At 41.5% G+C, this 16,741-nt stretch overlaps 1 protein-coding gene across 1 annotated transcript in view; it reads left to right on the plus strand.

The window, feature by feature from the left end:
• The first annotated feature begins 921 nt into the window (after window positions 1-921).
• usp43b (ubiquitin specific peptidase 43b) overlaps window positions 922-16,741 on the plus strand; it is a 93,004-nt gene continuing 77,184 nt past the window's right edge. The window contains exons 1-2 of the mRNA XM_036941255.1: window positions 922-1,884; window positions 11,671-11,820. Coding sequence (XP_036797150.1) covers window positions 1,264-1,884; window positions 11,671-11,820 — 771 coding nt within the window. The 5' untranslated portion in view covers window positions 922-1,263. The remainder of the gene's footprint in view (window positions 1,885-11,670; window positions 11,821-16,741) is intronic.

Here is a 16,741-nt window from a genome sequence, read left to right on the forward strand (position 1 = left end):
AAACCACTCCCAGACAGTCCTAGCAAAATTCTTGCTTGAGAAATTGCTCTTTGCTAAGAAGATTTATTTTTTTAAACCATTTTAATTGAAAACAATCACAGTAAGGTACTTAATGTTACCCAGAAATGATTTGATATTGAGATAAAATCGGCTGCATTGGACCTTTAAAAATCCTACTCTGATTAGTGATCCCATTTCATTGCCTGAGTATAGATTAACAAGACATTATTTCACAAGGTCTCCATTTCTGCCAGGGCATTCCCCAAGGTATTGAATGATATTGTTGTGAATGTAAAAGGAATGCACTTATGCTTACAAGGTGGCCTAACAGAGATTTTGCCAAGATAGTGGACCGTTTTTTCCCCCAACCAACAAACTCCATAAAGTTCATGTTTGAGATGAAACTAACTGAAATATGTCTGCTTATTTCCCATCATATCCTTCTATCTTGTTGTGTATGGTTGGTTACTGCTCTCTTCAAGTGAGCACCTCACCACTACCCTTCTTGCCAGTGGGTTGAAACAGCAGGGGTTCCCAAACATTGGGAAACCTACATAACCTACTTTAAATAATGTCTACACATCATTAATCCATTTATGATTGGCTAATATGTGTGTGTTCTAAATGCAAAAACTTGTCCATGACTTATCCATGTATTTAATACTAACAGAGAAAACCTGCCAAACAGAAAACATGACTGTTTCAACATTCACCCATGAAAAACTGATTGTTTTCATGGGAAGAAAAGTTAAACCTGGAAACATCAACTTGATTGTTTTCATGAGAATCAAAGTTAAACCTGGAAACATCAACTTGTGAGTCAGCGTTTATATGGCCTACTATGCCAGCGTAAACTACTCTGATGATACAGGGACTAGAATCAAAGTGGGAGGGAATAGTCACACACTACGCATATGAATACACGCCTCTTTCGAGGCGAAGTTAGAAGCGATGGGTAAGTGAGTGTGTACATGTCCGTAAAGGCTGCAAGTAGGAGGCAAGGAAAGGCGCGGTAATGTTGAACATCGATGGAGCTCGTGTAATTTGGTCAACAAGCATTAAGGGTTTCAGTAAGTGTTGAACTGTTTGACGTTTACCAGCTGCACGGGGTTGATATGTGTTGAAGTGCCATGGTTTCACCTCTGTGCGCTGGTGTTCTGTCCTCCTCACGGTATCCGGATGGGAAATCTCTGCAGAAAAGTGGCACACTGGCCTCGAAATTAATTCCAGAATTCTCCAACATCGGCAAAGTATTATAAAGATATGGATAAACACTGCAGAGTGAAGGATGAAGCCACATCAAAGGCAGCAACGCGCAAGGAAAACAAACAGAAACATGGACGGCTTTTTCGAAAGAAATCATTGAAGTCGGTGGGGAGTTTTGTAAATAAAATTATCAAAACTTTGGGCACTTTTACCCATTTTGGAGACGTTGCAGTTCAGGGCGCAGAGGATGACGATGGAGGGTTTCGTGACGGGACACCTTGCACACTCAGTGCCAACTCAGAAAATATCAAAGAGGATGTCCAGGTCGCCGGGGAGGATTCTGTTAAAAATAATTCGATAGCTTCTTCCCGTTGCTCGGTGAAAGAAAGGGTTTTATGGTGCTATGGTGGCAACATTCCAGGTGTTCTAGGCTTGAAAAATCACGGGAACACCTGTTTCATGAACGCCGTGGTCCAGTGCTTGAGCAACACTGACCTGCTCGCAGAGTATCTCGGGTTGGAATGGTACAAATTGGATTTGAGTCGAAGGAGAATTAATGGGATTGTTAAAAGTGAAGACACGCAGCATGCCAGAGGTGAAGTCACGGAGCAGTTGGCATCACTTGTTAGGGCACTCTGGACTCTGGAATACATCCCGCAACTGTCCGTGGAATTCAAGGTAGGCTATAGTTGACTATTTGAGTTGCTCTTATACCTGTGTACTAACAATATACTTACTATGTAATACACTCAGGACAAGCCATTATAGTACCAGAGATCCAGGGGTGAAGATAACTGCTGTATTTCCATTTGTCCCTGTATACCTTGATTGCACCTTGATTGAAACCGCAACATAAAAAACTATGCTGCTGTCATTCCTAACATGATAAAAAACAATTTGTTTGACATTTGCCTAAAATATTGAGTGGATTTACAGAAAATGTTATCATATTGGTCAATAAGCATTTCACTGTTAGTCTACACCTGTTGTTTACGAAACATGTGACAAATAACATTTGATTTGATATTCCAAAAATGATGCTGAGGCACTATCCATGACATTGGAGTTCATAAGATTTATTAGCCTATAGGTAACCTGTTTATTTTTTACTTTACAAGTCAGTGCATCTTGGAGCTTTGATAGCTATGCTGAACTCCAGTTCATCTCTACAGTGCTTTTATAGTATGTGAGTTTACCCAGATGGCTTTTAGTTCACCACTTACTAATGAGGTGGCTGGCTGGCACTGTGTGTCACTGGAGTCTGAGGGCATGGGATTACCAGGTGTCTGTCTGGAGTGCTGAGCTTGCACTTTGTTCCATCAGACACTCACAGCACAGAAGAACCTTGAACATAAACAATGGACTTACTATACTCTAAACAGACTTTTGAAAGATGGTGTGTTATATTGAGTGTTTTCCAGGTATGGCGGCTTCGAACGCTGGGCTTTAATATTCCAGTCGCTGAGTTGATGAGCATATCACCTGGCCGACTCACTACCATTTACAATATTGGAGTGTTTCTGAATAGGACACACTTCATTATGTTAGTTAGGCAACATTGCCATAGAGACAACTGTTTATTGAGAGGAACACTCTCCATTAAAGGATCTGAGAGTGGATCAGGAGGCGGTGACCGTATCAGTTTCCCCTCAGGCTTTCCCACCCTGCCCACGCCAAAGAGGAGGAAAACACAATTATCATACTCCCGCGCCTGCAGTGCTAAGCTCCTATATAGTTCAAGGCCAGATAAAGAGAAGATGATAAGGGGTAGGACAATACATTCACAATGGATTTATTCTTGGAAATGCTAATTGATCTGTGAGGAGAAGAGGTGTAAGCATAACTAGAGGCACACCTTCACCCTGCATTGTGCAAAGCCAGGGGCTCAATCACTTTGCCTCTAGCTCAGTGTAATGTACTGGAAGTAGAAGAGTTAGAGAAGTTTTGTCTGGGTGGTGGTCAATGAGGGGCATATTGAGAGTCCCCAACCACAATACCAGACTAAATTACTATCCAGAGATTGTATTACCTTTATTGTGCAGTCAGTGCTGTACCTCCTGCCAGAGAGGTCTCAGAGGAGAATCAATCCTAACTAGTTTATTTGGTCTCTGTCTGACCCAATGTTCTGTGTGACCGTTCCTCTCCTCCAAAAAGTAACTCTTTCTCACAATCTCACTCTTCTAAGGATACCCTGCCAACTCCTCTCCATCTATAGCCACTTCCTTCTTATCTTGTGGGGCTCTCCTTATCTTGTGGGGCTCTCCTTCTTATCTTGTGGGGCTCTCCTGTCAGATTTTGAGAGGATAAAAATCTGAGCTGGCTTCATGTAGTCAAGATAGTTGAGATCTCAAGATAGCTGTAATGATAAATACTCAATGCATGTGATGAGATCTTTCCTGTGTTTAAGTACACACAGGCGTGCATCTTGGCTGTGGCTCTGTGACCAGAAGAGTCATGAGTTCATGTCTGGCCATCTAAAACGGTTTTCTATGTAATTCCACAGCTGTCTGCAGGCACCATAAGATAATCAGATAGCTGTCAGGCCCCTGTCTGAGCCCTTAGGCCATGGGAGCATCAGACAAAACAACCAGCCATCTATAAACAATCAAAAACCTTACCCCGTAATTTAAATGGCCCACTTCATAATTATCTCAGAGCAGAGTTCTCAAACAGTATTATCAGTCACTCCACATGCCTCTGACAGAGTAAGATGAGATAGAGTGAATAGCATAGACAAGGAATAGCAAAGAAGGTGGATAAGTGTTTGGGTCATAAAAAAATAAACACAATTTTGGAGGAGAAAATTAAAGTGAATGTAAGTAAACTTTATGATGTAACACAATGTATTAGCAAAAGCAATTCGGTGGTTGCACACGTGTGCTGTTCAGTTACAGGTTAATATTCACTCTTATGCACCAAGTCAACTCTAATGTGAGAATGACTGACAGCTTGGCAGAAAGAAATGACTTTTCAAGCCTCATTATAAGCAGGCAAAATGTATTTTGAGTGAATTCAGAAGAGAGGTCATTGGTTTATTAGAAGCAAAAAGTTAACATTAAATGGTGATCTGTCCCGGTGTCCTCTCAGGCAGGTTGGTGGCGCAGACAGGAGAAAAATAAAACACAAAGGTAGCTACCGCAGGATGACTGGCACTGAGCCACATTCCAGTAGCACCTTGCAGGACTGACGCTGTCGGGGGAGGGTTACTGAAATGTGGTATCGAAGGTTAAGTACTGTGTCCGTGACTTTATATATATATTCTTCCCGTTCATCATGTCCTACCTGTCACTGTCCTCTGATCTGAGGGCTTCATTCTACCTGCTCTGGGATCAGAATCAGATGTGTGTTTTAAAGAGTATCTGATCTGTTTGTCCTAGTGCATTCTCTGAATCCCTCCTGGTGGATTTCACTGTTTGCATAGAGGGGCCAGAGAAGGTTTGAAAACAGAAACTCAAACAGTTACTCAACAGCTAGTATATAGGTTTCAATAACATGGGAGAGGCCTAGGACAGGGGTCAGGGAGGGTAGGGAGAGAGGGATGGAATTCAGTCCTCACTCCCTCCCTACGGAGCAGATGGACTATCTGGTCGTGTTTGAAGGATAAATCAGTTTAGAGTTTTGACATGTTTGTGTGATGACTCATCACTGTGAGAGTGACTCTGGCTTCCAAGGATGTGTCAATATTTGGGGTCTCCTTTTAATGATTAGGCTATCTGATCTGGCAGAGCTTTGGGTTTCAGGACTTTAAATATGAAGTGAAATGACTCAGTGAAGTCACAGGGAGATGACACTTGTTCTTGTTCTGTAAATCTTCTCTTCAGGCGTACACAGGGGTTTAATTGGGCTGGGTATGATTCAAATGAGGCCCGGGACCTTTGGTCAGGGGCGTCATTCACCCCAAAAATCTGAGTGGGCACAAAGTACATGAGGATGGCTTGGGGGTGATCCATATTGGGATATGTCCCAGTCCTGAAGTTGGAGAATGTAGAATTTTTCAAACACCCGAAACAGCATTTTGCTGCAATCTAGAACTATAGTAATTAAGCTTAATTCTATGTCAAAACTGTTTATTTTTCTGCGTATCTAAACATCTAAACCTCTTGAGCTGTCTGTATCCTCCTGACAGTCTTTTTTTAAAGAAACTAAATATGCTTTTCTGCATCTCTGCAAAAATGTGGGTAAAATATTGAAAGTAATGTGAGTCTTATTCAGGTCATATAGTAATTGCTTGCTTTTCTAAAGGCATGCCAGCTAATATAGTTAGACAAGCTAGCTACTCTAACTTGATTGATAGCCTGAAATGGCTTCTTGGTAGCTAGTTATGATGTTGGGAGATTAGGAATCTATCTGGGCATAAAATTGCTAGGTGGCTAGTAGTTTTATTTTTAAAATAATAATAATAATATATATTAACAAGACAAATCTGTGGGGGTACGTGCACCTGTGCCCTCTATGGGCATGACACCGCTCCCTAATTTTGAATTATATAATGAAAAATGTGTTGTCCACATTTTCATTTTCCACAACCAAAAACATGAGTAGGCAACTGCAAAATCAGACAACCCAATAGTAGAATAGTTTACCTATTAAATTGTTCAGCCTGTCGCATTCTATGCGAGAAAGTAAAATTCCTCTTGAAGAGCACTCAAATTAGTGCTCCACGGGGAGAGACATGTGGATGTCCAGTCATTGTACAACATTCTTAATACAGTCGCGGGAAAACCCACATTTGAAAGCAGTTATGATGGCCACTGTAAATAGCGGATGATCACGGAGCGTTCTAGTGTTACTACACTTATTTCTCAAATCCCCAAAATGTGTAAAATGCACTATTTTAGAACCAAATTTTTTAGCAGTGGAATGGTTTATGCTCGTCAGAGCTCGCTAATGGCGTTGAATGCATAAGATTGGGGCTAATTGTAACACGGGTCAGGTGTAACAGGTAGACCTGCAATAGTTCACAGTACATGATCCTTGGTTCTCTGAGTGCCAGTGGAATTTTTTTTTGGGGGGGGGCATTCAAGTCATCAATATATTGCTGACTGGCAACAAGATAGCCTAATGTTTAGATCTAAGAGTTAGCATCAGGTGGGCTACATCAGGTGATAATGCTTATTGCTAAATAACACACCTGCCTGATAATATGTTATTGGGCTGATTTCCAGAGTGGGAAATTCTATTTTAGAATTTTCATTTATTTTGGAATAGAATGTCCTTTTAAAAGGTCGACAGAACTGAACTTCTCACAGTCATACCCCCCACCTCTCAATTTAACCTCTGGGATATGTGGGACGCTAGCGTCCCACCTGGCCAAAAGCCAGGGAAAATGTAGAGCGCCAAATTCAAATAAATTACTATAAAAATCAAACTTTCATTAATTCACACATGCAAGAAAATACCTATGACTATTGGATGTTCTTATATGCACTTTAGTATTGCCAGTGTAACAGTATAGCTTCCGTCCCTCACCTCGCTCCCCCTGGGCTCGAACCAGGAACACATCGACAACAGCCACCCTCGAAGCAGCGTTACCCATGCAGAGCGAGGGGAACAACCACTCCAAGTCTCAGAGCGAGTGACGATTGAAACGCTACTAGCGCGCACCCCGCTAACTAGCTAGCCATTTCTCATCAGTTACACCAGCCATTTGGCTGATAGGCATGAAGTCATAAACAGCGCTGTGCTTGCGAAGAGCTGCTGGCAAAACGCACGAAAGTGCTGTTTGAATTAATGCGTACGAGCCTGCTGCTTCCTACCATCGCTCATTCAGACTGCTCTATCAAGTCATAGACTTAGTTATAATATAATAACACACAGAAATACGAGCCTTTGGTCATTAATATAGTCGAATCTATCATTTCGAAAACAAAACGTTTATTATTTCAGTGAAATATGGAACCGTTACGTATTTTATCTAAGGGGTGGCATCCATTAGTCTAAAAATTCCTGTTACATTGCACAACCTTCAATGTTATGTCATAATTGTGTAACATTCTGGCAAATTAGTTCGCAATGAGCCAGGCTGCCCAAACTGTTGCATATATCCTGACTCTGCGTGCAATGAATGCAAGAGAAGTGACATAATTTCACCTGGTTAATATTGACTGCTAACCTGGTTTCCTTTAGCTAAATATGCAGGTTTAAAAATATATACTTCTGTGTATTGATTTTAAGAAAGGCATTGGTGTTTATGGTTAGGTACAGTCGTACAATGATTGTGCTTTTTTCGCAAATGCGCTTTTGTTAAATCATCCCCCTACGTTGCATCGATTATATGCAACGCACGACACGCTAGATAAACTAGTAATATCATCAACCATGTGTAGTTAACTAGTGATTATGATTGATTGATTGATTGTTTTTTATAAGATAAGTTTAACGCTAGCTAGCAACTTACCTTGGCTTCTACTGCATTCGCATAACAGGCAGGCTCCTCGTGGAGTGCAGTGAGAGGCAGGTGGTTAGAGCGTTGGACTAGTTAACTGTAAGGTTGCAAGATTGAATCCCCTGAGCTGACAAGGTAAAAATCTGTCGTTCTGCTCCTGAACAAGGTAGTTAACCCACCGTTCCTAGGCCGTCATTGAAAATAAGAATGTGTGCTTTACTGACGTGCCTAGTTAAATAAAGGTGAAATAAAATAAAGTATTAATTGTCAGTTTGAGTCAGATACCTCATAAACCAGAGCATTAATTATACACACATATTACACAGTCCAGAGTTATACGTAATTAGGTCAAAATGGCCATTGTGGACACCACAGAGAAAACTATACCTTATCTACAGTATCAATTATTTATCTTACGCAATTACCAGATTTCACGGACACTGATGAAGATAACTATAATTACCATGGGAGATTTGCCTCTGTAACCGCAGCTTGTAATTGTAGCATTATGTGTCTACAGAGGACTTACTTCTGGAAACTGCCTTGGAGAGTTAATTTAAAGTATGTCAAGAGTTAAAATCTTTATTGTCTGTACACTGCCATCAGACTAACTTAGGCTATGTAGAACACAACAAAACAAGTCGTACAACATCAATATAGGTTTCATCTTGCTACCTCAATTGTGCTTTGCCTTCCATGCAAGATATTTACAGTAGGTTAAAGCTGTACAATGAGCAAACCTATTACATGAAGGCTATCTTCTGTGCTGTGCTGCTAGTCTCCAAGAGGCCATTATGTCATGCTGTTCTTTCTTGACACAAAAGGGACAGACTTGCTACTGGCACAGGGACAACTAGACAATGGATTTGTCTGCACAGTCTGAGTTATGGCCCTGTGTTTGTGATGTTTTAATTTTGTTGTCCACATTTTGTGTAATTGTGTGTAAGGACCTGTACAGTGTGATACTTCTCATCCTGACTTTGTCTCTGACTAAAAATAGACACTGTAGGAAGAGGCACACTTTCAGACAGCATTAGGAGACTACTCTCTTCTACTCCTACTTTTGCTTTGACACATCCCAATAATCACTTTGCTCTCTGTTTTTTAATGTGTGTTCACTTTGTACAATGTTCAGCTGAGTAGCTACTTTGAAGATAGGTAGAGAAAGCAGTACCTCCCACACACGGTGTGTTATTATACAGGTTGTACCAATGATAGCGAGATCTACTGTACTGTATGATAGAGTCATACAGTATGTCTGTTAGATACCAGGGATTATTTGGCAGTGATCACAGGCTGCTGTTCTCTCCATAATCTCTCATTACTGCTGAGGCTCCTTCAGGCTGCCAGCTGCGGTTCAGCCGGTTAATTCCAGAGTAATTGAGTCGTGTGCCACTCAGTCTTAAACCACAGATTTCAATTTACATTGTGTTCCATGTGGGCTTAAGTATTCTTCAACCTACTTTTTTGTGGCAGAGTGATATCTAAGGACGTATTTCATTTGATGTTGCTTTCTTAAATGTCAGAAGAACGGTCTTTATATCTGTCAGTTAAGTTTGGGTAATACTAGTACTATAGTTGTGTGTGTGGTGTTGAGACAAATGTTTCTGAATAACTGAATATGAGGGGGTTCAGTGGGAGCCATCCAAGGTCAGCTCTGATTGGGCTCAGCAGCATTTGAGGATTTTCTGCCCGGGACCTGAAATAGCTTTGTCTCAGACAGTGGGCGACGAGGGAAGCGTGAAGAGCATTAGGGAAAATTTGCAATTCAAGAATCCCTTTGTTCTGCGTTCTGTGGAGACGGACATCGGGCTCGAGGCAATGATTGACCCGCTGTGGGTCCACTGTGGGGGCTGTGCTACAGGAATTAGGCCTACAGCTGAGCTTCCTGAAGAAGGGATCCTGTGTGCAGCCAGGTGGACCAACAGACACACCTAGGGTCCTATAAAATCTGCGATGCGGAGAACGCGGACAGAATCACGGAATCCAGACATTAAAATGGAATTCAATAATATTAAAACATTTATTAAACTTAACAGGAACTCAACTAAATGTATTGAACTTGTTAGAAAATTAATTAATTTGCACAAGATTATCATAAATCAAATAAAATTGTATTTGTCACTTGCGCCGAATACAACGTGTTGACCTTACAGTGAAATGCTTACTTACAAGCCCTTAACCAACAATGCAGTGTTTAGAAAAATGAAAGTTCAAAAAATATTTACTAAATAAACTAAAGTTATAACAAAAGAAACACTATAAAATGACAATGACGAGGCTATAAACAGGGGGTACCGGTACAGTGTCAATGTGTGGGGGTACAGGTTAGTCGAGGTAATTGAGGTAATATGTACATGTAGGTAATGGTGAAATGACTATCCATAAATAATAAACGACAAGTAGCAGCAGCGTAAATAAAAAATAAAAAGGGGGGTCAATTCAAGTAGTCCAGGTAGCCATTCAATTAACTGTTCAGTAGTCTTATGGCTTTGGGATAGCAGCTGTTATGGAGCCTTTTGGATCTAGAATTGGCGCTCCGGAACCGATTGCCATGTGGTAGCAGAGAGAACAGTCTATGACTAGAGTGGCTGGAGTCTTTAAAACATTTTAGGGCCTTCCGCTGACACCCCCTGGTATAGAGGTCCTGGATGGCAGGAAGCTTAGCCCCAGTGATGTCCTGGGCCGTACGCACTACCCTCTGTAGCACCTGGTCGTATGCCGAGCAGTTGCCATACCGGGCGATGATGCAACCAGTCAGGATGCGCTCGAAGGTGCAGCTGTAGAACTTTTTGAGGATCTGAGGACCCATGCCAAATACTTTCAGTCTCCTGAAGGGGATTAGGCATTGTCGTGCCCTCTTGGTGTTGGAGTCGTGCTTGAATGAGCAGTCGTGGGTGAACAGGGAGTATAGGAGGGGACTAAGCACGCACCCTCGAGGGGCCCCCCGTGTTGAAGATCAGCGTGGCAGATGTGTTGTTGCCTACCTTTACCACCTGGGGGCGGCCCGTCAGGAAGTCCATCATCTGGTTGCAGAGGGAGGTGTTTAGTCTCAGGATCCTTAGCTTAGTGATGAGCTTTGAGGGCACTATGGTGTTAAGACATGAACAAAATGCATCAGTGATTCGTATTTTCCTTAAACTTTCTGAAGAGGCAACACGTGAATGCCCCTGTCTGCGTGTGCTCGTTTGTCTACCACTTTTTGTGTAGGCATTAGCAATGATGCTAATACTGATCCATCTTCTGGAGATGGGAAGGCTTTCCCAAAAGCCTATACCTACCTGGTAGAATGATATCATGATTATCTGCATCAATCCAGTGGTGATTTGTTTAACAAACTCTGCAATCCCGTGTCCTCCAGAAACACCACTAACCAAACAGTGTTGCTGTGCAATGAATAAAAGGGGATCTACACCCAAAAATGTAAATGTAATATATTTTTCCCAGACCTCAAAAGGGGTCTCCTGATGTGGTTTAAGCATTGGTGTGGACCTAAAACATACAATTTTGTTGTTTTCTATCTAAAAAAATATATTTTGAGAGCAAAAACCTGAAAAAACTGAAACCTGGAAAAAACAAACGGAGAAAACGGAATTTGGGGAAAAAACAAATGGAATTTGGCAAAAAATAAAACTGATTATATAGGGTCTTGCACACCTCAGTTGGCCAGTGAATATCACACGGTGTGTTTCATGTTTCTATGTAAGCGGGAATGGCAGTAAACAAACCAATAGCTTTTGGTACTGCAATTTGGGTATTCCTGTCACATCTCAAATCCTAACAAGCTGTCAGATTTGGATCTGAATTATCCCACTGCTGTTTTAGTTTTTCACTCTAATGCAAAATGTTCGGATTATCCGGACAGCAGAAGGTTATTCATGCATTAAGTCTTTACTTCAAAAGCACACTTTGTGGTTATAGTACATTCATCTTGAATTACATCAATGTAAAGATTTTAAAACAACAGTCAGCTAATCTGTTTTCTCTGTCCATTGAAGACGCACTAATTCACCAATGTTTACAATACAGTTTTACATGGACTCCTTCATTGACCATGTGACTCTCCTTTCCCTCTCTAGAGTATAGTATCCAAGTATGGATCCCAATTCCGAGGAAACTCCCAACATGACGCCCTGGAGTTCCTGCTTTGGCTTCTGGACCGAGTTCACGAGGATGTCAACTTGTCCTCCTGCAGCAACAACAATAACAAGACCAAAGCCCCAGGGAAGGTAAGAGTGCTTTCTCCATCCACTGTCACACAGTCACATTGAACTGTACTGAACTCAAAGTGTAGGCTTGCGCTACAAGTCTCAACAGTGCCTTGCACTCCTCACTCACAAGAGCAAGAACTACTGTCTGTAATATCTATTGCTATACAGAAAATTATCTTTTCATATGCTTACAGAACCTTGGTTTCACAACAGAACGTCAGTTTCTCCAGGCATTTGCAACAGCATCTTTAAGTTCTTTGCAGCTCTAAGTCTGTACAATTTAAATTCAGCTCTCAATTATTGATGTACTTATCTACCCTTGGATCTATACTAAATGTGCTAACACAGCATTTATCGACTTTAATTTATGTACTCTGTGATTCAGAAAAATTCTGAACAGATGTGAGAGGAAGAGCAGCATTGCATAGAAGTTACATATTTCCTTCTCTCCAGGGCTCTAAATGGCATATGAATCAACAGATAATTCTGATAACCCTGTGTGAGGGATAAAGCTCCCTCTATACCTTGTATTGCCTACCCCCTTTGGTGAAATTGTTCATGCACCTGTTTGGAAACAATTGCCTCTCTGACAAACGTATTTCCTGTGTTTGTGGGGAGGAACAGCTTAGAGCTGTTGTGATGGCTTTCCATAGTTCTGTCTGTCTGTGAACATGCCCTGTGTGCTGCAGCCGTCTAGCTGATGCCACAAGTGAAACTGCTGCTTTCACAGGAGACCTGCAACTTTGTTCTATAATGTCTTCTGTGCAGCCTGAGGAGTAGAATCAAAGCTGGGTAATTTGCTGTTTGATAATTTCTCTGTGTATGGCTCCTCCTGAAGGTATGCCTGTGGGCACAGTGGAGCCTGACACCCCCTGGATAGGCCTTTGATCGGTTCCACTGTGCCCATTAGCAGGGAGTTTCATGCATTATTAAAAACATATTTCTGCTTTTGAAATACACCCCCTCTTTAGCAGTGCTATCAGGGTGATAACCAATGGAATGATTCATACCAAGTGCCAAATTCACAGTTGGTGAGTCATCACAAATATATCTAAATGATGTCAGTGTCCCTTCTCCCACAGACCTTACTCCACTGATTTATTCTGTTGTATCATCGCTATTCTGGTGGAGGGGAATTTCACAGAACAATACATCACTGTATTTGGGATTCAACATGTCTTTATCAAATTGGTATGCGAACACACGGAAAACAATCTGTTCCACTTTTTTGCGTGTTAAGTAACAGAAGTGAGATGCATGGTTTGAGGGAGGGTAAATGGTGCTGTGTTCCAGACCAGCACAGCTTACTACACGATGACACTGGCCAGAATGAAGCCATTGGCTTGGCTACTGCTTAGGCCTGCTGGCTCTTGTTTTGGATAAAACACAGCTTGGTCTTTGTTGCATCAATTGAATTTGACACTCTGCATACTTGAATTAATAGATCAAAGTAAGAGGTGGTCTCAAGCTGTGGTCTGTTGAAGTGAATCTCACTGACACTAACCATGTAGGGACCTACTGAACCATGGCTATGGTTAAGACTAGAAACTAGACTGTGTGTAGGCTAAGACAGAGGTTTTGAGATTCAGTTGCCAGTGTGAACTCAGCTTTGTGGTCTTGTATGTAAGATTCCTCAAAGTGGGATTTTCTTACTTCATCTATCTTCTAACAGGTTAGCAGGTTAGTGTGTTTGCATATGTGTGGGTGTGTTCTTGTGTTTATGGGTGTATGCATGTGTGTAGGCTAAGTGATGCTCAGTGAGTTGTGTGTGTGTGACAGTGAGTGTTGGTATGGGCCCCAGTTCATTGAGCCATTCAATTTGGTTGTTTGCTTTGAGCAATGAGCATTCGGTCCCCTCACACGCACTTTCCCCTTTCTCTCCATCTACCCCCCCCCCCCCCCCCCCCCCCCCCCCCTCCAATCTGAGATGAGTTGCCCTTCAGTGCAGGGCCAGAGGGCACAGGAGGTGATCTGGACTGTGTCTCTGTCTCTCCGTATGAGGCCACAGAGGACATCAGAGGAGGCTGGGACTGGAGGACTGCTGATAAGGCCTGTCATTATAAGTCTGGGACACGTCAAGGAAAAAGTTGCCACACTTTGTTAACACCCAAGAGTCTGACGGTGTGAGGGACAAAAACATGCTGTTTTTGACAGCTTGCCGCTCCACTTCATCATTGATTTTACACTTTTACTTTAGTTTAGGCAAGACAAACTAGTAATATCAATTTGGTTAGGCTATCTTCCCACACCACACCTCCAATGGTTCACCTTTCTGTGTGAAGGAGACCCATTTGAACTTTTGAACTTGAACTTTGAACTTGTTATTGTGTTCTCTGTCTGAGGGACTTCCTCCCTATATGACCCAGAATCTCTGATGGCACAGCTAGCAATGCAGCGCCTTAGACCACTGCGCCACCCAGGAGGCCCTCTTTTGCCCATCTTAATCTTTTCTTCTTATTGGCCAGTCTGAGATATGGCTTTTTCTTTACAACTCTGCCTAGAAGGCCAGCATCCCGGAGTCGCCTCTTCACTGCTGACATTGAGACTGGTGTTTTGCGGGTACTATTTAATGAAGCTGCTAGTTGAGGACTTGTGAGGCATCTGTTTCTCAAACTAGACACTCTAATGTACTTGTCCTCTTGCTCAGTTGGGCCTCCCACTCCTCTTTCTATTCTGGTTAAAGCCAGATGGAACTGTTATGTGAAGGGAGTAGTACACAGCGTATGAGATCTTCAGTTTTTTGGCAATTTCTCGCATGGATTAGCCTTCATTTCTCAGACCAAGAATAGCCTGACGAGTTTCGGAAGAAAGTTCTTTGTTTCTGTCCATTTTGAGCCTGTAATCAAACCCACAAATGCTGATGCTCCAGATACTCAACTAGTCGAAAGGGCAGTTTTATTGCTTCTTTAATTAGCACAACAGTTTTCAGCTTTGCTAACAAAATTGCAAAAGGGTTTTCTAATGATCAATTAGCCTTTTAAAATTATAAACTTGGATTAGCTAACACAACCTGCCATTGGAACACAAGAGTGATGGTTGCTGATAATGGGCCTCTGTACGCCCATGTAGATATTCCATACAAAATCAGCCGTTTCCAGCTACAATAGTCATTTACAACATTAACAATGGCTACACTGTATTTCTGATTAATTTGATGTTATTTTAATGGACAAAAAAATGTGTTTTTCTTTCAAAAGCAAGGACATTTCTAAGTGAATTTTGAATGGTAGTGTATATACAGACGTGCTCAGATTTGTTGGTACCCTTACAGCTCATTGAAATAATGCTTCATTCCTCCTGAAAAGTGCTGAAATTAAAAGCTATTTTATCATGTACACTTGCATGCCTTTGGTATGTCATAGAATAAAGCAAAGAAGCTGTGAAAAGAGATGAATGATTGCTTAATCTACAAAGATATTCTAAAATGGCCTGGACACATTTGTTGGTACCCCTTAGAAAATATAATAAATAATTGGATTAGAGTGATATTTCAAACTAATTAGCTTCTTTAATTAGTATCACACATCTCCAATCTTGTAATCAGTCATTCAGCCTATTTAAAGTAGAGAAAAGTAGCCTGTTTAAATGGAGAAAAGTAGTCACTGTGCTGTTTGGTATCATTGTGTGCATCACACTGAACATTGACCAGAGAAAACAAAGGAGAGATTTGTCTGAGGAGATCAGGAAGAAAATTATAGACAAGCATGGTAAAGGTAAATGCTACAAGACCAACTCCAAGCAGCTTGATGTTCCTGTGACAACAATTACAAATATTATTAAGACGTTTAAGGTCCATTGAACTGGAGCCAACCTCCCTGGTCGTGGCCACAAGAGGAAAATTGACCCCAAATTGAACATAAGGATAGTGCGAATGGTAGAAAAAGAACCAAGGATAACTGCCAAAAAGATACAAGCTGAACTCCAAGGTGAAGGTACATCAGTTTCTGATCGCACCATCACTTTTTGAGCAAAAGTGGGCTCCATGGAAGAAGACCCAGGAGGACTCCACTTTTGAAAGAAAAACATAAGAAAATCCAGACTGGAATTAGCTAAAAATGCATATTGACAAGCCACAATCCTTCTGGGAGAATGTCTTTTGGACAGATGAGTCAAAACTGGAGCTTTTTGGCAAGTCACATCAGCTTATTGTTCACAGACGAAAAAATGAAGCTTTCAAAGAAAAGAACACCATACCTACAGTGAAACATGGAAGAGGATCGGTTATGTTCTGGGGCTGCTTTGCAGTGACTGGCACAGGGTGCCTTGAATCTGTGCAGGGCACAATGAAATCTCAAGACTATCAAAGCATTCTGGAGCGAAACGTACTGCCCGGTGTCAAAGCTCTGTCTCAGTCGCAGGTCATGGGTCCTCCAACAGGATAATGACCCAAAGCAAACAGCTAAAAGCACCCAAGAATGGATAAGAACCAAACATTGGACTATTCTGAAGTGGCCTTCTATGAGTCCTGATCTGAATCCTATCGAACATCTATGGAAAGAGCTGAATCTTGCAGTCTGGAGAAGGCCCCCATCAAACCTGAGACAGCTGGAGCAGTTTGATCAGGAAGAGTGGGCCAAACTACCTGTTAACAGGTGCAGAAGTCTCATTGAGAGCTACAGAAAACGTTTGATTGCAGTGATTGCCTCTAAAGGTTGTGCAACAAAATATTTGGTTAAGGTCCCATCATTTTTGTCCATGACATTTTCATTTGTTTTATTATTTACAATATTATGTTGAATATAAAATAAAAAGCTATTTCTATTAAGTATGGAATGAACAGTGGTGGATGCCAATTACTTTGGCCAGTTTCAAGTTATTTCAGAGAAAATTGTGCATTCTTCGTTTTTTGTGGACTGGTACCAACAAATTTGAGCAACATAGGAACATGTCCTATGTCCTATGAAACATAGGACATCACTACACATATATTTTCTCTGAA

Source organism: Oncorhynchus mykiss, chromosome 13, assembly GCF_013265735.2.
Source record: "Oncorhynchus mykiss isolate Arlee chromosome 13, USDA_OmykA_1.1, whole genome shotgun sequence".
Lineage (NCBI taxonomy): Eukaryota > Metazoa > Chordata > Actinopteri > Salmoniformes > Salmonidae > Oncorhynchus > Oncorhynchus mykiss.